This window comes from Osmerus mordax (genome assembly GCF_038355195.1).
Source record: "Osmerus mordax isolate fOsmMor3 chromosome 18 unlocalized genomic scaffold, fOsmMor3.pri SUPER_18_unloc_2, whole genome shotgun sequence".
Classification (NCBI taxonomy): Eukaryota; Metazoa; Chordata; class Actinopteri; order Osmeriformes; family Osmeridae; genus Osmerus; species Osmerus mordax.
The window spans coordinates 58047-84425 of record NW_027120388.1 but is presented as its reverse complement, the minus strand read 5'-3'; the positions used below and the strand labels follow the sequence as shown (position 1 = coordinate 84425).

The 26379-nt window shown below is 48.0% G+C and overlaps 1 protein-coding gene across 1 annotated transcript; it reads left to right on the top strand.

Moving 5' to 3' along the window:
- The first annotated feature begins 534 nt into the window (after positions 1-534).
- adcy2b (adenylate cyclase 2b (brain)) lies at positions 535-26365 on the top strand. Its single transcript, XM_067231774.1, is given in 25 exon segments — positions 535-730; positions 5838-5999; positions 6875-7024; positions 8779-8818; positions 8821-8926; positions 11121-11232; positions 11892-12013; positions 12665-12820; positions 13184-13316; positions 13550-13708; positions 14032-14072; positions 14433-14516; positions 14744-14813; positions 15052-15149; positions 15803-15887; positions 18034-18174; positions 18380-18496; positions 19963-20147; positions 20556-20640; positions 23456-23614; positions 23928-24074; positions 24181-24288; positions 24387-24501; positions 24618-24742; positions 24949-26365. Coding segments are annotated over 25 exon segments (3048 nt in total). The 5' UTR covers position 535; the 3' UTR covers positions 25102-26365.
- The last annotated feature ends 14 nt before the right edge of the window (positions 26366-26379 follow it).

The window sequence follows — 26379 nt, the reverse complement described above, 5'->3', positions numbered from 1 at the left end:
AAGTTTACTGTACAAAACACAACAAAACTAGACATTGTCTCTTCGCCTAGCTGGATCTGGCCAGAGAATTTCATCAACATCGCAGGCAATGTTGTCATTATCAAGACACCTTGGAAAGAAAAGTCTTATAAACGTTCTCTTCTTTTCTCTTGTACTCCTTACCCCTCCCTTATATTCTCACATTCTCCCTTTCTTCCCCTCCCTTTCTGCCCCCTCTCCTCTCTCCCTCCCTCCCTCCCTCCCTATTCTCTCTCTCTTCTCTCCTTTTTCTCTTTCTCTCCTCCCTCTCCTTTCCCTCTTCCTCTCTCCTCCTCTCTCTCCCCTCCCTCCCTCCCTCCCTCCCTCCCTCCCTCCCTCCCTCCCTCCCTCCCTCTCTCTCTCCTCCCTTCTCTCTCTCTCTTCCTTCTCTCTCATCCCCTCCTTCCTCCTCTCCTCTCTCTCTCTCTCTCTCTCTCTCTCTCTCTCTCTCTCTCTCTCTCTCTCTCTCTCCCTCTCCTCCCTTTGACTCCTGTCTCTCTCCTCTCCCCTGCAGGACATGGAGGAACACCTAGCATTCCTGATCACCGTGCCAACCACCCTCTTCCTCTTCCTGTCCATCTTCATCCTCGTCTGTATAGAGTCCATCTTCAAGAGGATGCTCCGCCTCTTCTCTCTCCTTATATGGGCCTGTCTGGTCGCCATGGGATACCTCTTCATGTTCTCTGGAGGCATTCTTTGTCCCTGGGATCAGGTGCGTGTCTGCGTGTGCTTGTGTGTGTGTGTATGTGTGCACATGTTTGTCTGTCTCTGTGTGATGTGCTGGCATACCTTCCTTTGTGTATCCATGCCTTTAGTCTTCAGTGTGTGTGTGTGTGTTAACAGCCTAGTAGCCCTGTGCTGTTCAGTTACTCGTGCGTGATGAGTGTTAATCAGGCCTGATAGCTTGTAGGGCAGGGGACCATGCCACTGATACATTACTTTGCTATTCATAGACTCATTCACACCCCCCCCCCCACACACACACACACACACCCCAATCTCCCCAACTCACACACACACACACACCACCACCACCACACACCCCACCACCACCCCCCATCCCTCCCAACCGCCACTCCCTACATCGCCCTCCCCCCCCTCTGCCCCCGGCAACGCTCACTCAACATGAAGCTTCATCTTCGCAGTCTACGATTCTGTCTCTCTGTCAGCTTCTCATTCCTCAGACTAAATACATGGACCCCCCTTCCCCAGACTGTAGGTCTCTCCCTCCCCCGCTCCCTCCCTCCTTCCTCTCTCTCTCTGATCTGATGGAGGTATTTTTATCCGTCTCCACCTGTGAGAGTATAATCATTCTGCATTATTAAACAGTCTTTTCTGCTCTGATGATCCCCCATCCGTATCTCTATCTCTCCCCATTTTCTCCCTATGCCATATCTCTCCCCCCCCTTTTTTCCTTATCTTCCAATCTCTCTCTCTCCTATAAAAACACAGTAACACTTTGAGACCCTGTTCCATTTTGTGGTAAGAACATTGTATTAGGTTGTAGAAGGTAGAATATCTGAGAGAGACATTTTTCTGAGAAGAAGATTCTGATGTGCCATCTTCGTACGAAAAGAGAGAGAGACAGTCAGAGAGAGAGAGAGAGTGTGAGAGAGAGAGAGAGAGAGAGAGAGAGAGAGAGAGAGAGAGAGAGGGGAGAGAGAGAGAGAGACATAGAAAGAGAGAGAGGAGCATGAGTGTTAGGTAAGCCTGGAAAGAGGCCAGCTGGCACATGTGTGTGTGTGTGTGTGTGTGTGTGTGTGTTGGGGGTTGGGGGGGGGGGGCAGTTAGCCTGAGATGAGAAGAGAGGGAGACAGCAGAGCACAGGCAGCTGTTTGCAAACAGTTACACACGATTACATTCTAACAATCCCTTTTCATGATAAGCCACTCTTGGTCCTAACCTACCCGACACTACCATACCATACACTTACCTACAATACACTTACTTTTAGAAATATGTATTGTAGACTCCTACATAGGGAGTCAGGTGGCTGAGCGGTGAGGGAATCGGGCTAGTAATCCGAAGGTTTGCCAGTTCGATTCCCGGTCATGCAAACTGACGTTGTGTCCTTGGGCAAGGCACTTCACCCTACTTGCCTCGGGGGAATGTCCCTGTACTTACTGTAAGTCGCTCTGGATAAGAGCGTCTGCTAAATGTAAATGTAATACTATACCATATCTTAATCTTCATTTACCTAATCTAGTTAACCTAATCATCTAATCAATGAACCTGATGTAACCTAATGTGATCCCAGATCAATCCTACCCTAACGCAGCAGCAGCAGTAGACAGGCCGACCTCTCGTTGGTCTGCAGGACGTGTTTACAGCCTCCAGTCACCTCTCCTTTGACTTCAATCTACGACCACCTCGGTGGTGGCTTTACAGCAATTCACCTGCCGTGCAGGGGTCTGGGTGGAGAGAGAGAGGGAGAGGGAGGGAAGGAGAGAGAGAGAGAGGGAGGGAGAGAGAGAGAGACATCGAGAGAAGGACGGAGGGAGAGGGTGAGGGTGAAAGAGATGACAATAAACACCTCTCTGTCAAGCAGCAGGATATCAGAGGAAAAGAGAGAGAGGGGGGGGAGAAGGAGGGGGAGGAGAATGGAAAGGTAGGGACAGAGGCAGAGGTAAACAGGCCTCTCTCTGGGGTAGACTGATGCAATGCTGAGTGTAACTACTGAGAGAGCCGCCACACTGCTGAACCACACTGAGCTAAGTCACACTAGATGGCTGATAAATGGAGTGGAAGACAGAGGGCTTCGAAGGAGAGTGTGTGTGTGTGGGGGGGGGAGTGTGTGTGGGGAGGAGAGAGAGAAAGATTTCAGAAAGAGATGGGTGAGACAAAGAGATAAAGAGAGAGAGAGAAGGAAAGCGATTCCACCTCACTGGCACACCTGCAGGTTCCCAGACCATGCACTGGTACAGAAAGCAGAATGTGAAGCTGAGATGTTGGATGCTTACAGTAGTACTAGTCTTTCTTTTGATCTCTGTACGTCTCACTCTCTCTTCCCCTCCATCTCTTTCCCTCAGCAATTTCTCTTTATCTAGCTCCATATCTGTTTCTTTGACTCTCTCTCTCTCTTTCTTCTCTCTTTCTTTATAATAAACAGTATACTGTATATGTACTGTATATGTATATGTATATATTTTCCTTCTCTTTCACTGTCTCAAGTCGACTTACTTTATTGACTCTCAGTCTACACCAGGGGTCCCCAAACTTTTTTCTGCGAGGGCCAGATAATTTTTCCCTTTCTTTAATGTGGGGTCGGGTCGGTCTGTAACAGAAAATGAAATGGGCCGTAGTGACTACCAGTATTATTGTGGATTTTTTTATTGTGGATATTGTGGATTTATTATGCTATATTAGTTTATTATTTTGTTTTGCACCGTACCTCTGTACATATCAAGGGATATATAGCATGTTAAAAGAGAGCATTATTACTATCGTAATTACCTTTTTTCATAGTCATTGCTATTGAAATCAAAACATTTACTTACTTATGCATATTAATCAGTGTGAACTGTGGGCTTGCTTTTGGCTAGTGACAAGTCTAATGTCAGGTTCCATTCCTGTCACAGCCTGTCTCAGTCTCAAATACTGATGCAAATGTTCATCAGTGAGTCTTGATCTCATTGGATTTTACATCAGTTTCATGTGTGAAAAGGACTCACCATAACTGAATGACTTACCGCTGGTTGCAATCAGTTGAGCTACATGAAATCTAGCTCGAACGGATGACTGGTTCAACTGGGGTTGGCGTGCAAATTATTCTGCTGAGCTGATAGTCCACTTTTTAGCTTCGACACTTTGTCTGCTCTCATTTGGCCTTGTAAACTTGCATACTTGTCTCTGTGGAGGGTTTCATCGTGTCGGCTCAGATTGTATTCTTTGAACACAGACCAGACATGGTTTCTTAACAGATGAGACAAACAGCCATTTCTTTGCATTGAACAAAAAAATAATCACTGTTCCACTTTTGGTTAAATACCCTGCATTCTGAATCAACTTTTTCTCTTTCCCAACCGTTTGGCCATTTTCTTGCCATTTTCTTGCTGGCTCGCATGCACCTGCTCAATCACGATGGAACTTAAGTTGAATGTACCATTCTGTTGGTGGGTGAATCTAACAAATAATTTGTTTACGTTAATAATTATAGTTAATAACTGAGGGAAATCAGTTATTCATCAAATACAGCAGTACCATTGCAATTAGTTATACAGAACAGAATGTAATCAACAATCACAAAATCAAAACAATCATGTAATGGTTTATGCAAAGGAACATAATGTTTTTGTTTGTGTGTACGTGTGTGTGTGTTTGTGTGTTTGTACGTGTGTGTTTGTGTGTGTGTACGTGTGTGTGTTTGTGTGTGTGAATGCAAAACACAACGTTCTCTCCCTCCCCTTTCGCTTACGGAGATCTCTCTCTATCACGACACACACACACACACACAAGCAGCCCTTCTCACCTGTACCCGATGTTTGGCAGCGGCCCAACCACCTCAGATGAGGGTGTCTGTCCAGGCTCTATCCAATCTCTCCGGAGACGCCAAGTCCTACTGGAAGAGAAATGGAACAGGGCCGACACACCTGGCGCCCAGCAAAGAAGACCCAATCTGGCTCACTTGCTTCACTCCCTACCCATTTTCTGTCTGACAAGCGTGTGTGCGCGTGTGTGTGTGTGTCTGCTATTCAAAGAGACAGGGAATGGAAAGGGGAACTGGTATCAGTATTCAGAGCAGACCAGAGGAGATGGTGTGTCAGGGTCGGACACAGGATGGGAGGAGAGGTGAGATAGCCTGATTGACTTGTGACTTGTCAGTCTCAGGTCTTTCGGATGTTCAGGGACACACACACACTAGCAAACACTCCAACACACGCACACAACGCCTACACACACAGGCAAGCACACATGCGCACTTCCTTCACACACGTACACTCAAGCGTGCATGCACACCGACAGACACACGCACACACACAAAGTTGCATACACACACACACATACACACACTCACACAGACACACACACAAATGCGCATGGCCATGGACTTTTAGAATCTAATTTGAAACTCGGAGGTTGGTAGGAACATGATCATTAGCAAAACACTTTTGTTATCATGTGAACTCACATCTACTTCTGGCACCAGCTTTCCTGCCGCTTCAAACCAGGCTGTTTCCCTAGCAACACTCATATTCTTAAAAGAATGGACTCTTAAAGGAACAGTCCCTCCCGCAGCCCATGTCCCCGTCCCTCTCTCATGAGGAGCGCATGGACGGTGTGGTGCGCGCGCGCGCCAATGTACGTGCGTGCGTAGGTGCCTTTCTCCTTCTCCGAAGCCGCCTCTCCCTTCCTATCCACTTCCTTTATCCCTGTCCAGCGATGTGTCTTCACTTCCTGTTATCACGGTGCTGGTTGTGGCCATTGAGGCCGGAATGTGCCGGGGTCACAGGACTCTGTTGGGTTTGTCAGTGTTCGCCTCAACCTGCACCCCCCCTCCCCCCCCCTCCCCCTCTCCCTCATCTGTCATCTGTCATTTTATTTCCTGGCTTATGGTCATCGGGTCCTCCCAGTAAGCCAGGACACTTTGAAAAGAAGTCAGTTAACTGTTTATCTCACACAGAGCACAAATGAAACAAAGTTAAGAAGTGATTTAATCACACCAGGCCCGACAACTCAGACATCGCCACGCCAGAAAACACAACCGAGAAAAACACAAGTCCTCACGGACGGGATCCAAAAAAAAAGAAAGATACAGAACCCTGTGACCGGGCAAAGGTGAACACGTGACCCGGTCTGACTTCCTGTTTCCTGTCGTGTAGGTGTCCTTCTTCCTGTTCATCGTGTTTGTGGTGTACACCATGCTGCCCTTCTCCATGAGAGGAGCGATCATTGCCAGCGTCATCACCTGCTCCTCACACACACTCACCCTCAGCGTGTGTCTCTCCTCCTCCACCGAGCAACTGGAACCCCTAGTGTGGCAGGTGAGAGACCACACACACACACACACACACACACTGGAGGACAACCAAACACACAAACACTCTGGAACCGTCAGGTAAAAAAACAAACATCCAAAGACTCCACCCACACGCACACACTCCAGGGCACTCGGATAAAAACGACCATACACAAACGCATTTCCACAAGCACACACGCTTACACACCTGTGGTCGTTAGCGCAGAATGGCCGTGTGTGAAAGTATGCGCGAGTCACTGACTCACATATTCATCACAGAACTACTTGTTTGGATGAATGGGCTCAGTTTCTGAGCCCCCTCTGTGAATGTGAGTAGCCCCCAAAATAGACCCGCACAGCTGCGATAATGAACTTACGTCAATGACGTAACACTGGCTGTTGTGTTTAATGGGAGTTTGTTGGGTTAATGGGGAAGATTCACTTCACAGACAGCCCAAACCACCCAGTCAAATATGAACCCACCCTCCCATGAGGTGAACACTTGTTGAAAATAAACATGCTCATTACGAACTCTCATGCACATGCGCCAGCACACACAAACACAAGCACCGTGCGCTCAACTGGAAAAGCACACGCTGTTTCTAACAATAAACTTGATTTAATTTATCCCGTTGCCCTTGGCTATGTCGAGCAAACATACTCTTTACATGCATGGGCACAACCCTAAGAGTGTGCTGTTGACTTAGTGCTGGTTTCAGATGGAAAAGCAATGTGGTGAGTGTGTGTTCTGGCTGGCTTTATGGCCTAATAATGTGGCATTGAGTCGTGAGGCTAGCTGAGAGTGAGATGTATCCCTTGACATGCGTCATCAATGCTATGTTCGTGCGTCCGTGCGTTCGTGCCTCTCTCTCTCTACGTGTGTGTGTGTGTTTGAGGCAGATCTTGGCAAATGTCATCATCTTCACCTGTGGAAACCTGGCTGGAGCCTATCACAAACACCTGAGTGACCTTGCATTGAAACAGACCTACCAAGACACCTGCAACTGCATTAAATCCCCCATCAAGCTGGAGTTTGAAAAACACCAACAGGTACACACACACTCACACAGAAGCACACACACACAGAAGCACACACACACATACAGAGTAGCAGAACAATGCCCTCGCCCACTGTCTTCATAGTAGAGATGAAAAGCGTTTCAGCGGCTTCCTGTTTTCAACCTGATTCATGACTTACGATTAACCTCCCCTGTGTGTGTGTGTGGGGGGGGGGGGGCGGGTGGAGCATGTTTATGTGTGCTCCCGCACATCTGTGTGTGTGTGTGTGTGGGTGTTTGTGTGTAAGGGGGGTTTGTGTGTGTGCTTGTTTGTGTGCGCGCGTGTCTTTCTGTGTGTGTTTGTGTGTACTTCCTATTGTGTGAGACTAAAAGGCTTGATTGCAGCAATTGTGAATCAGCCCAGCATTTATCCCACCACGACCAATTATGTATGTCAAGCAGCAAACAGGGAACAGCGTTTAGCAGCCAAAGTTATTCAGTCAAACAGGAAAATTGATCTCAGGTTGAAATTCTCCTCAATGTTCCCTGATGAGCTCCACCCTTCCAATCCCACTATTGGGAATCGATTGAATGCAAACTCATCATTGTTGAGCTAAATGACAACAGTTGTCTCTCTAGCTTCGTACTGCTATCTCTGTTCACACCTTAAAGAGCATTTCAATCAGACTTCAAGCTGTAAGTTGCTCTTGAGCTGCTAATAGAAATCAATTAGTTTGATGGGGTGTGTTTGATTTGAACTCCCATGACCCCCCCCCCCACCCACCCTCCCAGTGAAACTGTGAGGAGATGAACGCCTTTCCAGATCTTTCCCTTCCCAGCCCTCATCTGAGCTGGAGTTTATAGGAAGGAGTGTGTCACCTGATAATGCTGTAATGAACAGGGTCTCGCATTCACTTCATCGCTGCGCTGGCATAAATATGTACCCTGCCAGGGAAATGACACAGAACTGATGCATAAATATTACAGGCTTCTGCTGCACAGCGATTAGCCACTGTGAAACTTGTCACACCTGTGTGATTAAGGGTGCGGGAGTGCATGTGTGCCCATATGTGGAGGCGTGTTGTGAGAGTGTGTGGACGTGTGTGTGTGCATCTATGCGTGCGTGCGTGTGTGTGTGTGTGCACTTGGGTCTCACACTTGCATAGTGCCGCTCTTGAGTTCATTAACTGAAGAGGGCTAATACAAATAAATGACCATCACAGCCATCAGCAGCTATTATCCTCAAGCACACTCACAGAATATTTCCAATATTGTTTCAAACACATAATAGAACCACGGGTTCTTTAACAAGGGAATTCTATTTTTTAGTTTATCACCCCCCAGCTCTCTGCGCCGCCCCCCCCCCCCCCTCCTCCCTTGTCCAGCATAAGTTAATTTGGTGCTGTGTTTTAGGAAACGAGCCTATGCTGTGTGAAGGATATAATGACCCTCTCCACTGAGAGACACACTTATGAGTCACACCCCCTGAGGCAACCACAAGCACGAGCACACACACACACACACGCACGCACACACACACACACACACACACACACACACACACACACACGCACACACACACAGAGCCCCAAACTGCACAGACTGAATTTAGCTCACCAAAGCCGTGAGGCCAACAAAATGGACAGCTCCTATTACTTGAATCGTTTACTGTGGTCCTTGTTATCTCTCTCCCTCCATCTCTCCCTCCCCTCTATCCCTCCCTCTTTGTCTAATTCAGAAGGTAATATTTGATTCTCCCTGCCTCCGTTTCTTTCTCTCTGTTTGTCTGGTTCCATTAAACTCCAGGAAAGGTTATTGCTGTCCCTGCTGCCGGCCCACATCGCCAGGTGATGAAGGCAGAGATTATTCAGCGACTACAGGGGCCCAATTTTGGCAGAGTGGAGAATACCAACAACTTTCACAACCTGTATGTGCAACGTCACACCAATGTCAGGTATACCCACCCTCCCCTCCTCTCCTCTCCACCCATTCCCCTCCCCTCCTCTCCTCTCCTCTCCTCTCCACCCATTCCCCTCCCCTCCTCTCCTCTCCTCTGCTCTCCACCCATTCCCCTCCCCTCCTCTCCCCTCCTCTCCTCTCCACCCATTCCCCTCCCCTCCTCTCCTCTCCTCTCCACCCATTCCCCTCCCCTCCCCTCCTCTCCTCTCCACCCATTCCCCTCCCTCCTCTCCTCTCCACCATTCCCCTCCCCTCCTCTCCTCTCCTCTCCTCTCCACCCATTCCCCTCCCCTCCCCTCCTCTCCTCTCCACCCATTCCCCTCCCCTCCTCTCCTCTCCTCTCCACCCATTCCCCTCCCCTCCTCTCCTCTCCTCTCCACCCATTCCCCTCCCCTTCCATCCCTTCCCCTTCTCTAATTTCCTTCCCTCCTCTCCTCTCTCTGTCTCAACAGACACACTCAGAGTTTAGCTTTTATCTCGTCCTCCAGTTTCCCTCTGTCTTTCCTCTACCCTGTTGCCCTTGTCCTTTCGCTGGCTCCTCTCCTTTCCTGTATGCATGGGATTTTCATCCGGGGACTTCAATCAGCTTGTAGCGTGCTTTGAGATGATTTGACCGGTAAAGAGTGGAGGAGAGCTCAGATCCAGGTAGTCAACAACTTTCACAACCTGTATGTGCAACGTCACACCAATGTCAGGTATACCCACCCTCCCCTCCTCTCCTCTCCACCCATTCCCCTCCCCTCCTCTCCTCTCCTCTCCTCTCCACCCATTCCCCTCCCCTCCTCTCCTCTCCTCTCCTCTCCACCCATTCCCCTCCCCTCCTCTCCCCTCCTCTCCTCTCCACCCATTCCCCTCCCCTCCTCTCCTCTCCTCTCCTCTCCACCCATTCCCCTCCCCTCCCCTCCTCTCCTCTCCACCCATTCCCCTCCCCTCCCCTCCTCTCCTCTCCTCTCCACCCATTCCCCTCCCCTCCTCTCCTCTCCTCTCCACCCATTCCCATCCCCTCCCCTCCTCTCCTCTCCACCCATTCCCCTCCCCTCCCCTCCCCTCCTCTCCTCTCCACCCATTCCCCTCCCTCCTCTCCTCTCCACCCATTCCCCCCTCCCTCCTTTCCTCTCCTCTCCACCCATTCCCCTCCCCTTCCATCCCTTCCCCTTCTTTAATTTCCTTCCCTCCTCTCCTCTCTCTGTCTCAACAGACACACTCAGAGTTTAGCTTTTATCTCGTCCTCCAGTTTCCCTCTGTCTTTCCTCTACCCTGTTGCCCTTGTCCTTTCGCTGGCTCCTCTCCTTTCCTGTATGCATGGGATTTTCATCCGGGGACTTCAATCAGCTTGTAGCGTGCTTTGAGATGATTTGACCGGTAAAGAGTGGAGGAGAGCTCAGATCCAGGTAGTCAGGGTTCTCTTTCAAGAGGAGTGAAAAAGACAATTGAAAGACAAGAAGCCTCTCAAGGGAGCCACTAATACTTCCCCCTTTTTCCCCCATGACTAACACACATGTCATAGATTTGTGTGAGTGTGTGTGTGTGTCTGTGGGGTGGCGGCTGGGGGGGGGGGGGGGGGGGGGGGGGGGGGGGGGGGGGGGGGGGGGGGTTATGCGTGGGTGGGGTATGCGAGTGTGTGTCTTCCTGAGTGTGGGCTCCTCCCACTGTAGGGAATGTCTCAGGGCTGACCCTGTGGTAATGATGTCCTTTTTTTCGAGGACCTTGTCTGTGTGGTGGAGGACAGCAGCTTAATCCAGAGGGATTTGGGGAAGATGAAATGTGGTCCTTTGTTTCCGCCGTGTGGCTAGAACTCTCTCCTTCTCTCCCGCCCCCCTCTCTCTCTCTCTCTCTCTCTCTCGCTCCCTCTCCCCCACCCACCCACCCTCCCTCTCTCTCTTCTCGTGTTTATTTCGTCCAGGGTTAGTTTTGTCTTCAGTGGAGAGCTGGGCCTGTAGCGCTATGACATGGTTGACTTCTGCAATAAAGCTGGATTACATGCATGTACACACCAGACCCAAACAACCGGGAATCACTACCCAAAATGACGAGAAGACAATCACACCCTTCAACAAATTGTTGCTTGAGGGAATGAAAATATGTTTCCGTTAGAACTGATCATATTTCACTGCTTGACATCAGACCACTCAAACTGCCAAAAACACAGTCCATAACTTGTTTTGTGTGTGTGTGTGTGTGTGTGTCAGTATCTTGTATGCAGACATCGTAGGTTTCACCAGGCTGGCTAGCGACTGCTCTCCAGGTGAATTGGTCCACATGCTCAACGAACTCTTCGGCAAGTTTGACCAAATCGCCAAGGTAATCGTGTTCATGCAGTAGCAAGCCCACTCGCACGGCATGTACACGCACACACTCACACGCGCGCACAACACCAACACGCACATACCCCCAGACCTCTCTCTGACGTGGGATGCGAGGCTGAGTCATGTTCCCTTATCTTAGTGCTCTAAAGCCCATGGGAAGCTGCACATTTAGAATAAGCCATCCATCGAGGTGGTCGAGCCATCCACTTATATAAACCAGGTTTCAGCTGAGCTAGAGGCGCACTCACGTCTGTGGGTGTGTTGTTACACTGCGTGCGTGTGTCTGTGTTTGAGTGTTTGTGTGTGTTTGAGAGAGAGAGAGAGTGAGAGTTCATTGGTTAATCGTAGCAAAGTGTGGGAGTGTGAAATCATGTGAGTTACGACAAAACCTCTCAGATTTGCAAACTTTGGAAATTAGTCCCAGGATTTCATCTCTCTTCCTCTCTTCCTCCCCCATTCTTCCTCTCTCTCTCTCTCTCTCTCTCTCTCTCTCTCTCTCTCTCTCTCTCTCTCTCTCTCTCTCTCTCTCTCTCTCTCTCTCTCTCTCTCTCTCTCTCTCTCTCTCTCTCTCTCTCTCTCTCTCTATATCTCTCTATCTTACTCCTTTCCCTCTCTCTCTCTCTCTCTCTCTCTCTCTCTCTCTCTCTCTCTCAGGAGAATGAGTGTATGCGTATTAAGATCCTGGGGGATTGTTACTACTGTGTTTCGGGCCTTCCAGAGTCGCTGCCTCACCATGCAAGGAACTGTGTAAAGATGGGTCTGGATATGTGTGAGGCATCAAGTAAAACACCATCCCTCTCCTCTCTGTCACACACACACACACTAACACATACACACACGTCAGCAAAACAGATTCCACCACAGTTGCTGTGTGTAGGCTTCTGAGCAAGCACAATGTGAAATTGAGATGATAAGATAATCAGATCTGGTGTGCCAGAAAGCCGATTGAACAAGCTTTGAAAATCAAATTAAATAGAGGGTCACACACACATACACAGATACACCGTGGCAACCGCAGAGCAATACCAGGGTGAGCCCCCCCCCCCCCCCCCCCCAAAAAAAAAAAAACCAAACAAACAAATTAATCAAGCTCTTCCAATTAAACTTGGAACTCCCAGAGTCCAGCGCTCTTCTCCTGCTCAATGGAGGACTTCTCCTTGTGTGGGAGCTGGTCCTCTCTGTCCCTGCTGTCTTTCCAGGCAGCGGATGGGACACAGCTCAGTCTCCCATCAGCTCCCTCGGAAGCGTTTAAAGGGCCGCTGTCCATGGTCCTGACCGCTCTCAGGTTGCCACACACACACATACTGACGCAGATGCTGTGCCCACACACACATGCACAAACACACATAAATATATTTGACATATTGTGGTATGTTGACCCTGAATGAAGTCGTACAGAAGCTTGTACAGAGTTCTGTCTTTGCTCATTCTAGGAAGGTACGAGATGCTACTGTTGTGGACATCAACATGCGTGTGGGGGTGCATTCTGGGAATGTCCTGTGCGGTGTCATTGGCCTCCAGAAGTGGCAGTATGATGTCTGGTCACATGACGTCACTTTGGCCAATCACATGGAGGCAGGGGGGTGTGCCAGGGTAACTAACAGCTTGTTGCTAACTGTACATTGATGTATGCAGTTTTGTCGTGATTCATCCAAATGTCATTCTCCTCTCCTCCTCTCCTCCTCTCATTTCCTCCCCTCCCCTCCCCTCCCCTCCCCTCCCCTCTCCCCTCCTCTCCCCTCCCTTTCCCCTCCCCTCCCCTCCTCTCCTCTTTCCTTTCCTCTCCTCTCCTCTCCTCTCCTCTCTCCCCTCCTCTCCTCTCCTCCCCTTTCCTTTCCTTTCCTCTTCTCTCCTCTCCTCTCCTCTCCCCTCTCTTCTCCTGTCCTCTCCTCTCCTCTCCCCTCCCCATCTCTCCTCTCCTCTCCCCTCCTCTCCTCCCCTCCCAGGCGTGTTCACATCTCCTCAGAGACGCTGGAGCATCTGGACGGCTCGTACAAGGTGGAACCAGGAGATGGACAGAGCAGAGACTCCTACCTGAAGGAGCATGGCGTGGTCACGTACCTGGTCATCAACCCCAAGGTTAGACATGACAAAACCCCCCCCAAAATACACACCACCACAACCAGGCAAGGCACGATTCGCAACTCAGACACACTCACAACCTTCTCCTGCCCTTAATTCGTCTACACAATCTAGATTTGGATTATTTATATAAGTAAAGACGTCACTCATTAAGTGAAGGAGATGAAAGTCCCCCAAAAAACACTTACACACACTTCGTCACACACACCTGCCCCTCCTCTCTCCCCCAGACCGACAGGCACAGCCCTCACCTGGGGGTGCGCTCCCGTCCCTCGCTGGACGGGGGGAAGATGAGGGCATCGGTCAGGATGACCCGGTACCTGGAGTCGTGCGCCAACCTTCACCATCGCGACAGCATGACCACCGACAACGGCAAGATCAACACCACGGTGGGTCTGAGCTCCAGGTCGACCCCTCTTGAGGGAGGAAGACATGACCAACACACACACACTGTAAATAAAGAATGCTAAACCAGTGCTGGACAAGGTAGGGGAGGCACAGAGAACAAGTGGGAGCACTCAAAATAGTATTCCATTGTTGCTGCAAACACCCCCTGTTTCTATCTATGGGCTGAGACCAAATTGAGAATATTCTTTGAGTGCGCTTGCGGTTGACAGCAGCTGTTGGCTGGATGTTCATCTCTTTTTTGGGGGTACACAATGAGAAGTGTGTCAACGTTGTGGCCTGCAGTCACTCTCTTGTCCATCCTCAGGATGTTCCAATGGGCCAGTGCCACTACCAGAGAAGAGAGAGGTGAGGAGCCAAAGACCTGCACATACACGTCGTTCTGTCTCTGGTACCGCCCCGACCACATTCCTGGAGGGCTTCCATCCTGTAGGTCTTTCCCCAGCGCTAATCTAATGCTCCTGATAGAACTGTTTGCTGAGTGACAAGCTGAATGAGGTTAGTCCGGCTCCCGGCTGGAGAGACGTCAGAACTAATACCTGAAGGAGGACAGCCCCTCTGGAAACAGGGTGGGAACACCCTCCTGTGTGCTTGGACACATCGTCCATGGCCTGAATAGATAGATAGATAGAGATCTATGTATTGACAGTTGTCAGATTCACGCGTCAGGATGTTAATAAGTACGTGTGTGTGTGTGTGTGTGTCCAGGACCAAATCTCAGAGGAGGAGGTTTGAAGAGGAGCTGAACGAGAGGATGATCCGAACCATAGACGGTATCAACTCTCAAAGTCAGTACTGCCCCCCCCACACACACACACACGGACACACCACGAACACACACACACTGACACACCACGAACACACACACACTGACACACCACCCCACCAACACACTGACACACCACGAACACACACACACTGACACACCACCCCACCAACACACACACACTGACACACCTCACTTCACGTCTTCCAACGTCTCCCCATCCTTGACTGTGACTGTGCGTGCTCCTCTCCAGGCAGTGGCTCAAGTCGGAGGACATCCAGAGGATCTCTCTCTTCTTTCACAACAAGGCCTTAGAGAAAGAGGTGTGTAGGATGCTGAGTCGTAACACATCAGCACGGTGCTCCGGACAGGGGAAACCGAGACGTGTCGTCAACGCGGGACCCAGGGGAATAGCCCCATCATCCACATTCACGACACACAAACGTCCCATCCTTTGTTCTCAAACAGTCAGCCAGGAATCTTTTGATGGCTAGCTGGAGGGGGATCTCTCCAGCTAGCCGGCTGGTCTCATGTTGACCCGGCTGGTGTTTGTGTCCACAGTACCGAGCCACCACCCTTCCCGCCTTCAAGTACTACATCACCTGCGCCTGTTTGATCTTCTGCTGCATCTTCATGGTCCAAATCCTGGTTCTGCCCAAGTAAGCCTGTTAGCTAATAAGCTAGCACAGCCAGTGTGCTCACCTGGAAAATGGCCTATTGATTGAATCTCACATCGATATGGCCTGGGAGGGAAATGATAAGCGTGACGAAAAGAAGAGAGAGATTGAAAGAATGAAAAATAGAGGGGCCAAGCTACAGAAGGGAAATACAGATGAGCAGACATGAAAAGGATTGTCTGTTAATTATACCGTCTGTAATGATCCAGAGACACTTTGTGTCTGAGGGTCTAAGACCAGGCCATGTCTTTTATATGGACAGAGTGGATCCATGGGTCTCGCTAATGTAGTGTTGAGAAGAGCCAAAAGAATATGCCCTTGTCTGAAAGCTCCATTGATTTTCTTACACAACTCTCCCCAATGTCTCCCCCCATTTAGACATGACATCACCGCTTTTACGACACGCTTAAATCAATGCCGCGGGGTGCTTTGAAATGTTTTTCGCTGAAAGCATAAACTTCAGCCCAAACTCCTTACTTCCGATGAGTGCTTCCTCAAAGCTCTCCATGGATAGTTCCAGAAGGAGTATATCATGCCATTACCGCTTTGAGAGGTCTGATTCAGGAGTATGTATGTGTGTGCGTGTTCACGTGTGTGTGTGTGTGTGTGTGTGTGTGTGTGTGTGTGTGTTGCAGGACGGCAGTGCTGGGGATCTCCTTTGGGATGGCTTTTCTTCTCCTGGGTCTGATTCTGGTCATCTGCTTCTCTGGTCATATCTTGGTGAGTTACCCCGGTTACCCCGGTTACCCCGGTTACCCCGGTTACCACGGTTACCACGGTTACCACGGTTACCACGGTCAGGATTGCTAAGGATTGGTCAGCGATGTCATGCAGGAAGCACAGCTCCAAGTGGAGTTCATTGCCCCTGGAACGGAGCATGCCCCGCTGAAAGGGACCAGAGCGAAAGGTCTGCTCTAGCTTGTCCTTGCCTAAACCTTCTTTATCCAGAGCCCCATTGTAAGTGTCTTCATTCAGACTGTGAAAGCACTTAAACAGTCTGAGAGGAGGCTGTTCTCAAGTTCAAGTCTTTTATTTTCAAATGCACAGAACAACACAGGGTCGGACTGGGTACTGAAATTCTTTGGACAAGACAGCGCAAAGCAACCTGGCATAACATAATATATAAGTACTCAGATCATACTATGTTACACCTATGAGAAGCTAAAATATAATATAATAAACCTCCTAAATATACAAAATAATAAACAATACAGTATGCAATATTGCTGATGCAACCAGTAGCTGAAGTGACAGCGTGTAAAGTGACTAGTGTGAGTGTCGACAGTGTATCAATGTCCATATCAATGTTCATTCAGAAGCCTGATGGCCCTTGGAAAGAAACTGTAGTCCTCCCAAGGACATTACGAGACGTCTCTCATAGCAGTTCTCCTCTCTCTACTTCTCTCTTCTCTCGCCTTCCTCTCACTGTCTCTCAGATTATTACCTGTGTTATTTTTTTGAAGCACTCTCCACGTCGGAGTCTTGTTTGGGTCTGTAATCTTTGACTCTCGCACCAGATCCCTCCCCTCTCTCATCCCTGGCGAGGATGTGTTTCCTTGAAAGTGGGTCACTTCTAATTAATTTGCTTGTCAGTAATGACTTTGGGTGTGTCCACTCATTGACCCAGAAAACCATGTTCAGTGTGTTGGCTTGACAGAAACAGACATAGAGGAAAAGAAAGAGAGCCAGAGTGAAAGAGACAGAGACAAACACAGAGACAGAGAACCAGGGAAGGAAAGAAAAGAAGAGCAAACGAGGGGAAAAAAGAGTAAGAGGGGAGGGGGAGAGAGAGAGAGAGGAGAGAGAGAGAGAGAGAGAGAGAGAGAGAAGAGAGAGAGAGAGGAGAGCCAGAGAGAGAGAGAGAGAGAGAGAGAGACAGCGTGAGAAAAAAGAGACAGAGAGAGAGAGAGACAGAGAGAGAGAGAGAGAGAGAGAGAGAGAGAGAGAGAGAGAGAGAGAGAGAGAGAGAGAGAGAGAGAGAGCAGCGTGAGAAAAAAAAGACATGAAGACTTCATGGTGACAAGGTCATGCTTAATTACAGTGGAATTGCAGTCACACCTGTCTCAGCAGGGTATAGATACTCTTTAAAATCACACCAGCACTGGAATATGAGCATTCATCACATCAGCACTGACTTTAATCACCCCTTTAATCGTTTCTATGTAAATGTGTGTTTCTGTGTGTGTAACAGTATGTGTGTGAGTGTTGTGTGTGTGTGTGGAGGGGGGCACTTTCAAAACTCCAAGGCTCACCCTATTCCATTGTTAATGAGGCCATACCTGTAGCTTGGGAAATGTAGTATCTGAAATATAACCATGTGAAGATCGGGATAAAAGAGAGGGGGAAGCGTTGTGCTGAATGACATGGTCGTCGCGACTGAAGCCTATTGGCTGCGAGGCGACCAGATGGTAGAGCATTGAGATTGAAGGACGACCTCTTCACAGGGAGTTTGTTAGCGCAACATGGCAGCTCCTCATCAACCTCTGATGCTATATACAACCTTGGTGCAGATTTGTGGTTTGACTGTCAACAATGTGTATTCAAAAGGGCAGGCTTAATCGGTTTGATTGAATTAGGTATCTACACAAGCACTTACGTACTTGTAAAAAAAAAAGAAATGCCAGCTTGACTTCTCTTGGATTTTCTGTTTTACTCTATGTCTCTCCATCTATCTACCTCTCTGGGTCCATTTTTTGTGTGTCTTTCTCAACCCTCTCCTTCTCTCTCCCTCTCTCTCTCTCTCCCTCTCTCTCTCCTCTCTCTCTCTCTCTCTCTCTCTTCCTCTCTCTCTCTCTCTCTCTCTCTCTCTCTCTCTCTCTCTCTCTCTCTCTCTCTCTCTCTCTTTCTCTCTTTCTCTCTCTCTTAGCAGGGAGGTAAGGGATCTTCCTGCTCTGTTCCCTGGCTCCCCACTTCCTCACGCATCATCATCGCCAACAAACCCTGGCTGCGATTGGTCCTCACCATGACAACCACTGCCCTCATACTGGTTATGGCTGTCTTCAATATGGTGAGCAAACATCTCCCGGACTGGTGTGACTTTACTGTAGCAGAACAACCTTTGCCCATACCCATAACCCCCGTGATATTGTTTCCAGAACTAATCCTCGGAAACCATGATAAACCTTTAGGAATGTAGCTTATAGGTGAAGTGTGTGTGTGTGTGTGTCTGCGTGTGAAAAATATAACATTTGTACCTTCTCTTTTCAAATCAGTTTTTCCTCGAAGATGAGATACTGACCACCCCACCACCAGTGAACATATCCAACGACAGTGTACTCAGCTCCTACAGCCCTGCCACCCTCCATGACGGGGACAAGTTCTACCTACCTGTGAGTACACCAGGACACCAGGACACCAAGACCTCAGAGCACAAAAACAACAAGAATATTATCCATGTGTGTTTCTCTTATTTGAGGTCAAAGTCATCACCGAGTCTCGTATCATTTTACTTTCCAAATAAATCCTAATGAATTTACAACGGTTATTTCATCTGTTTGAGTGGACGGCTGCTGGCACAGGTTGAATTTGATAGCCAGTTAGTTACAGTCTGATATGTGAGTGAAATAACCGCCTCAACAGCAGCGGCTGCTGACCCCACAGAGACAGTGCTGGTGTGAATCTGTCATTGTGACACTGACACCTTTGGAAGTCTCCCTGGACCGAATCCAATCAAAGCAGCCTTAGCAATGTTTGCATTGTGTCTTTAGTGCTCTGCGATGTGCACAGACATCTGGTCCTCCGCTGAGAAGGGCATCCATGCTGGCAGTCCAGATTCTTTGTTACAAACTCTGTGTAGGATTGTTTTTAGGTGATTTAAATTGTTTTTAGGCACACCAGACTGTGTCAGAGCTACCATGCATGAACAGGCCCAGTTTACGTAATGTCACAATACATTTCCAATGACAGAAAGGTCTGGAATATGAATATTGCTACATTGGATACAGTCTGATATCCATTCTGTGGCCAATCACCAGGGTCCTGTTTTTCCTTCGACTTGTTTTTAATTCTGACAAAACAGTCACTGCAATTTTTCTGCAGTCTCGCATGACAAGTTACCATGCAATATTAATTCCCAATGGATTCATCACACATCTGCAACAGTATGGTCTCTGTTGAAAACAAAAACAGGTCTGTCCTCCAATTTATACAGTATATAAAAGAAGTGGAACCGGTTTTATCATGTGCCACGAAGCCCAGACTGGTGGACACTCAGCTGCCTGTCTGGTTGGAATAAAAACATTAATATTTCATCCTTCTCTTACCACGTATTAGGATGTCAATGCCTGAAGTTTTCCTCCTAGTTCTGTCAGGGCCTTTGTCCTTTTTCTTGTCAGTTCCCTTCACTGTGGCTCATCTCGGCTTTGCTTTCCTTATCACCGTTATCTAAGAGTCTAGAGACCATTAGTGTTTACCTCAGTGTGTCTTACAGCCGTGCTCCTAATGGTCAGGTCTGATGCCTGTTTTATTTTTTTACAAGATGTTAAACTCAGCAGACGCAGACCTGTAGCTTTCACTGGGCAATACGTATGCTGTGTGGGATGTTTTTCAGCAGCGTTCAGCTGGCGGAACTGATGTTACGGCTCACCAGTGCATACATAAAGTGATGCATGGTCAACAGATTTGAGAACAGAGCCTTTCTGCTTAGGTCTTCACCTTTGGATGTTTCGCCTGAAGTTTAATGATGCCCTATAGCCTTGTATATGGGCCACTGTTCATTTGTTGTTTGCATAGGTCAAATCAGTGTCTGTTCGGAGGTAAATCACTCTTTCTCTTTGTCTCCCTCTCTTTCTCTCAGTATTTCATCTACTGTTGCATCCTGGGCTTGGTGTCATGCTCTGTGTTTCTAAGGATAAACTACGAGCTGAAGATGGTGGTTATGCTTGTTGCCGTGGTGATCTACAATGTCATAATCCTCCAGACGCATGCCCCCCTGCTGGATGGATATAGTACTGCACTGTACCGAACACAGTCTATCGATAGGTACACACGCACACACACGTCTCAAACGTACGATATGTCTCTCTATTCCTTCATGAATGAAATGATAGACCATGAGGCATAGTCTTTAGAGAAATGTCTGACTGTGCAAGCAATATTTCTTCTAGCCGTCAATCAAGCTTCTGGTATGGAGCTCTTGGTTGGTGGGGTAATTGTTATAAGGATTATGATTGGCAGACAGAGATATTGAGCTTGGTGTTGATAGAGTACAATGGATTTTTCAGATGTGAGTGACAGATGGTGAGAACCAACAGTCTGGACACTTTTGTTCCATACTGATGAGGTTATTCCATCTTCTGAGAGTTCCACAGCTGGGGACAGAGCTGATTGACTTTTTCTTTCCTTCTTTCCTTCTTTCCTTCTTTCCTTCTTTCTTTCTTTCTCTCCTAGGCCTGGGGTTCTGAAGGACCTGAAGACCATGGGTTCTGTGTCTCTCTTTATTTTCTTCATCACTCTCCTGGTGTTAGCCAGGCAGGTTAGTCTCCTCCAAGTTAGAAACATGTACACCAAAGAATGCTGGGTTATTGAGCCTATTGGGTCATTTTGTTGGGTTCTTTCTGTGGTTGTTTTTGTGCAGCCCAGCCGCTGGGTCAGTGGCTGGATGATTCTCGGTGACACTGCGGTCCTCATCCTCTCTTCTACTACCATGTCACCTGGTACCTCACTTTAAACCAGCTGCTGGTTTACCTGTGGCATTTGAACATCATTTTGGCAACGAGTGGTCTTTATGACTGCTCTCCTGTACAGCAGGGACCACGTGCATCGGCAGGGACAAATGATCATTGATGTGCAACCATGCATGCAATTGTTTTAACTACTTTGGATAAGGCATACATATCCAAGTTATTTGATGTACAGTCTATTTAAATCAATTTTTTTGCGGATTTAACTGTCTCATGTATTAAATTATCCATTCATGAGATAAAATGACCCATCATTATGGTCATAATGAACCAATATTTTGGTTATATGATTAACCCAATTTGATGGGTTAGACTAACCCAGCTTGTGTTGGGTTTTACCAACCACCCAATTTGGATGGTTTTCAACCCAGCATTTTTTGTGCGTGTATGCAACACACACATGCATGCACACAGGCAAACACACACACCAGACACACCCACACACACCCAGACACACATCCAGATACACATACTCCTTTTTACGTCACTGTGTTATAAGTGCTGCAGCGGCTTGGCTGACAACTCCATCTAGGTTCCATCAGCTTCGACATTCCAACGCCTAGCATACTTTTAACAGACACATCATGATGTTTAATGCATGTAGCCCTCCCATGCCTCCCTCCAGCTGAGCAGCTAGACCAACCAGGCCACTCATACTGCTGTTCTCCCCACTCTACTCCACTCTCCATCTGGCCAAACAGGCCTACTTAGAGTGAACCAACGTCCGCTGACACAGATACAGATGGAGGACAGACAAACAGAATGAAATAAGTTAACAGGGGCAGAGGGGGGGGGGGGGGAGAGAGATAAAGAGGAGAGAGAGAGACAGAGAGAGAGAGCGAAAGAGAGAGAGAGAGAGAGAGAGAGAGAGAGAGAGAGAGAGAGAGAGAGAGAGAGAGAGAGAGAGAGAGAGAGAGAGAGAGAGAGAGAGAGAGAGAGAACATCTCTTCTGGGTATCATCCATCAAGCCTGTCCAGAAGCAGATGTGCAGGACAGGATTGGGGTCCCCCCGGACGTGAACACAGTCTCAAACTGTACCCAGTGTCAGAATACTGGGTCACCATTATCAGGTGACACACCAGGTGTGTGTGTCGGCAGGGGTGGGGGGAGGTTGTTATGTTTGTGGTGTGGTTTTGAGCTGCAGATTTTGTAGGGGTTCCAAAAGTTTGTGGAAAAGTATGAATCTTTTATCATCGACAAGCAACTCATTAAAAAAAGTTATAGTTTGTTGTAGATATTCCAGGCTTTATGTAGGGAAGTATAACTGTAGTGCTGTTTATTATAAGTTAAGCAGCTATGCAGTAACCCATTTTCTCTGCCTACTAATTGGGGTGTGTTGAGATGGAGCAGGTCAGTACAGTATTTGTAGAAAGAGGCGGCTATGAGGTAGCAGTATATGAGCCAACACTCTGAGGTAATTAATCCCTGGTGAATGTATTTTCCAAACGGCAGGCTACAATTGGTTTGTCTTAAATGTTTGAATGTTTTCTCAGCCACTTTTCCCTCACGAAATGATAGGAAATGACCGGAAACCTCTCATTAATGGTCAGGAAAGACCTGCCCTAACCGGCCTTTTTAGGTCTGCATCATCATTCCAGAATAGGTCCTTCAGTCTCCTTAGACGTGGGGACCACAGTATCAATATCCCACTGGACACACAAAGCTTGCTATGAGCATAGCACTACACACTGATGGGCGATGCATGAAACACACACACACAGACACAAACTCTCACACGCACACACACACACACACATTTGCAGGCACCAGCCCACATGTTGCCAGGACCTCTGACACAGAGGTAGTGTGATCTACTCCAGTTGAATCTAGCTATATTCAATGTAACACACACATACACACACCAACCCCTGTGGTGCTTTGACCTCCATAGATGAGTCTTGCTGACATATTTAGATGTGTTTAGAATCTCCCTAGGCATGAATAACCAATGAACAACGAGCCTATCTTTTATGCAAAACAGGCTGCCTGGTTACCATTTCCTAGAGCTATGTGAGCGTAGTGCATTGTGATTTTCTGTTGTCTTCTTATTAGGAAGTAGATTTTCCCATGAATACCAAACACACTTCATGTAGTCAGTCAGTTTGATTTAGCTCAAGATGTTTAGAACCTTCAATCCTGAGGACATGAAGAGCGAAGGCTGTGAGAAACAATTATATGAAGAAGAATGGTCCAAATCATCACATTTCTGGCAATCCAAGGTGGAGGGAGAGCAGATGGGATTCAGCCTGAGGAAAGCCATGACTTTCCAAAGGAAAACAAAACCAGTTGTTTTGTATAATTTCATGACCTACGATATGGAGAAGTGTGCTTTCACCATTCCATAGAGCTTTGATTGTGCCAGAATTAATTAAACAGCATTACAGTTAATCCCATTTTAATTTACTTGCTTGGTGCTTAAAAACAAATGCCACTCCTTGCTTGATATAAAAAAGAAATGTCGTCATTTACTAGTGAATCATCAAACTGAACTGTTCAGGCGTTTTGGCTTTCCAACTTTGCTTAAAACCACTACTCAGTCCTTTTCCAGGGTCCACTGCAGGGTTCAAATGACAAAGGTATCTTTTTTACTTTGTCCTCCTTTAACAGAATGAATATTACTGTAGGTTAGACTTCCTCTGGAGAGACAAGTTCAAGAGGGAGTGCGAGGAGATTGAGACCATGGAGAATCTTAACAGGGTTCTATTGGAGAACGTTCTACCGGCCCATGTTGCAGAACACTTTCTGGGACGGAACTGGAAAAACGAGGTAAGTCACCACAGTGGCTAAAAGCACTACATTCTTTTTTTATTAATTTAGCAGACGCTTTCATCCAAAGTGGCATACACGTAGTGCATGTCAAAGGTACAGCAGAAAATCAAGGAGCAGAAGTGCTTGGTTCGAACAGTGTTTCGGTGGTCAGAGTCGAGGAGCTGATCTGTATTTACTAAGCACGGTGCAAAGTGAACCCATCTCGGCTGCGGTGAACAACAATGCAACCTCAAGCACCAGAACCTGGAACTAGAACCTGCCGAGCTCGAAACAGTATTGAACTGTGGATACATTCTTGCTCTCTTGACAGGACCTGTACCATCAGTCCTACGAGTCGGTGTGTGTGATGTTTGCGTCCATCCCTGACTTCAAAGAGTTCTACACCGAGTCAGACGTCAACAAGGAGGGCTTAGAGTGTCTCCGTCTGCTCAACGAGATCATAGCCGACTTTGACGAGGTGCCGTGTTCAATCCTCCGGTCCACGGCGTGTGTGTGACCTGTGTTTAGCTTTATGAGTATACAACATGTCTTTTCATACCCTGTGATGTTTTGCCTGTGTCCAGCTGTTGTCCAAGCCCAAGTTTAGCGGTGTGGAGAAGATCAAGACCATTGGCAGCACCTATATGGCCGCCACTGGCCTGAACGCAACTCCAGGACCTGAATACACACAGGTGCGAGGCGCTCAATGCGTAAAGCTGGTCACACGCAAACATTTTAAGTCATGTTTTGCCTGATTTATTTTTTAAATATCTCTGTCTCTATTTCTCAGGAGCATGACAGACAGTACATGCACATCGGCACAATGGTGGAGTTTGCGTTTGCCCTGGTCGGAAAGCTGGATGTCATAAACAGACATTCCTTTAACGATTTCCGACTTAGAGTCGGTAAGGAGAGAAGGGTTGTCTGTGTATGGGATAAGATCTGGAGTCCAGTGTTTCTGCATTTGTGTGAGAGATAAAAGGAAGCAATGAATTAACCTTCTCTCCTTCTTCCTGGTAAGGAATCAACCACGGGCCGGTGATTGCGGGGGTGATCGGCGCTCAGAAACCTCAGTATGACATCTGGGGGAACAGTGTGAATGTAGCCAGTAGGATGGAGAGCACAGGGGTACTGGGGAAAATACAGGTAGGATCAAGATGTCAGTCACTCTGTCTCTTCCTCGTGACAAACCCCTTCTTCCTTCACCAGGTGCGAGACATCTCATTTCATTTTCTCAAACAATTATCAAGTATTCCCACACTGGCGCCGTAGCGTTTCGATGTACTTTTGTCCGCCATGTAGTGGGTGATGTTGAAAACGCCATCTCCCACCTTTCCTCCTTTGGCCTACAGGTTACGGAGGAGACGAGTCGCATCTTGTCGACGCTGGGGTACATGTGTTCGTGTCGAGGCATCATCAACGTGAAGGGCAAGGGAGAGCTTAAAACCTATTTTGTTCATACAGAGATGACCAGGTCTCTGTCCCAGGGGACTGTGATGCCTTGAACATGTGGCTGACGCACACACACGGACACACACACACACAAACATTCACACCAGATGAACATACGACATGCAGACACGTACACACGCACAGACTTGACGATGTCAACACACGGGCTAGTCTGTACTTCTGATCCATCTTCGACAGGCTGTCTTGGCTTCAAAGGCCACCGCATCATCCGAGCCTTCAGAGAGAGGTGGCCAGCTGCTGTACATCCAGCATCCTCTCTCCCCCGCTGCCCACAGTAGAGCAGCCTCCTCTCCCCCCCCGCTGCCCACAGTAGAGCAGCATCCTCTCTCCCCCGCTGCCCACAGTAGAGCAGCATCCTCTCCCCCCCGCTGCCCACAGTAGAGCAGCATCCTCTCCCCCCCGCTGCCCACAGTAGAGCAGCATCCTCTCCCCCCCGCTGCCCACAGTAGAGCAGCATCCTCTCCCCCCCGCTGCCCACAGTAGAGCAGCATCCTCTCCCCCTCGCTGCCCACAGTAGAGCAGCATCCTCTCTCCCTCGCTGCCCACAGTAGAGCAGCATCCTCTCTCCCTCGCTGCCCACAGTAAAGCAGAAGTGTCCAGCCGCAGTCTTATTAGTGGTGTTCATACTTTGCAATGTGTCACTATGAGGAGCAAAGACCAAATAGCTCAAGCCAGTTAACTCCGCAGCTCTTAAAGTCTGCAGTGGGCCACCCATGCAGTCGAGCCTGTGCGAGTTCATTAGCTGCCCGAGTGGTGCAGTGCAGAGCCGTATAGGTCTGGAGGCTGAGTGAGCACATCCGAATGTTTATTGCTGCCTTGTTGGCACCAAAAGGCTGTTCCATTTATTCAAAATGGAAATTAGAATAGTTATGGTCATAGAGTGTCCAGTGCCAACAAGGACGATAGTTTGCCAAACTCTAATGATATTTATAGCCGTGGTGCTGTGTGTCTTTCTCACTCAACAAGCCGTGGGAGTAAAGCAGAAGATTTCAAGGAAAACTTGGACTTTTTTATGAACATGAAATCAACGGGAACTCATCTGAATGTTTTGATGCCATTAAACCTTTCGTATCCATTAAACATTTGTATATAAATGGATGTTCTATGAGTCTGTGTCCTGGTGCCTTTGTGGAGGACTGTGAATAGCGGCAAGTTTCAACACAGGAAGAAGGTTTTATAGAGTACTGTATTTGTTAGAAACATATAGGCCAAATGTCATTTACAATTCCTGCATGTTTCGGCATTCTTTTAAATAAATATTAGATAATATACTTTGTAATAAAATATACGTCATTTATAGTGCTTTAAAT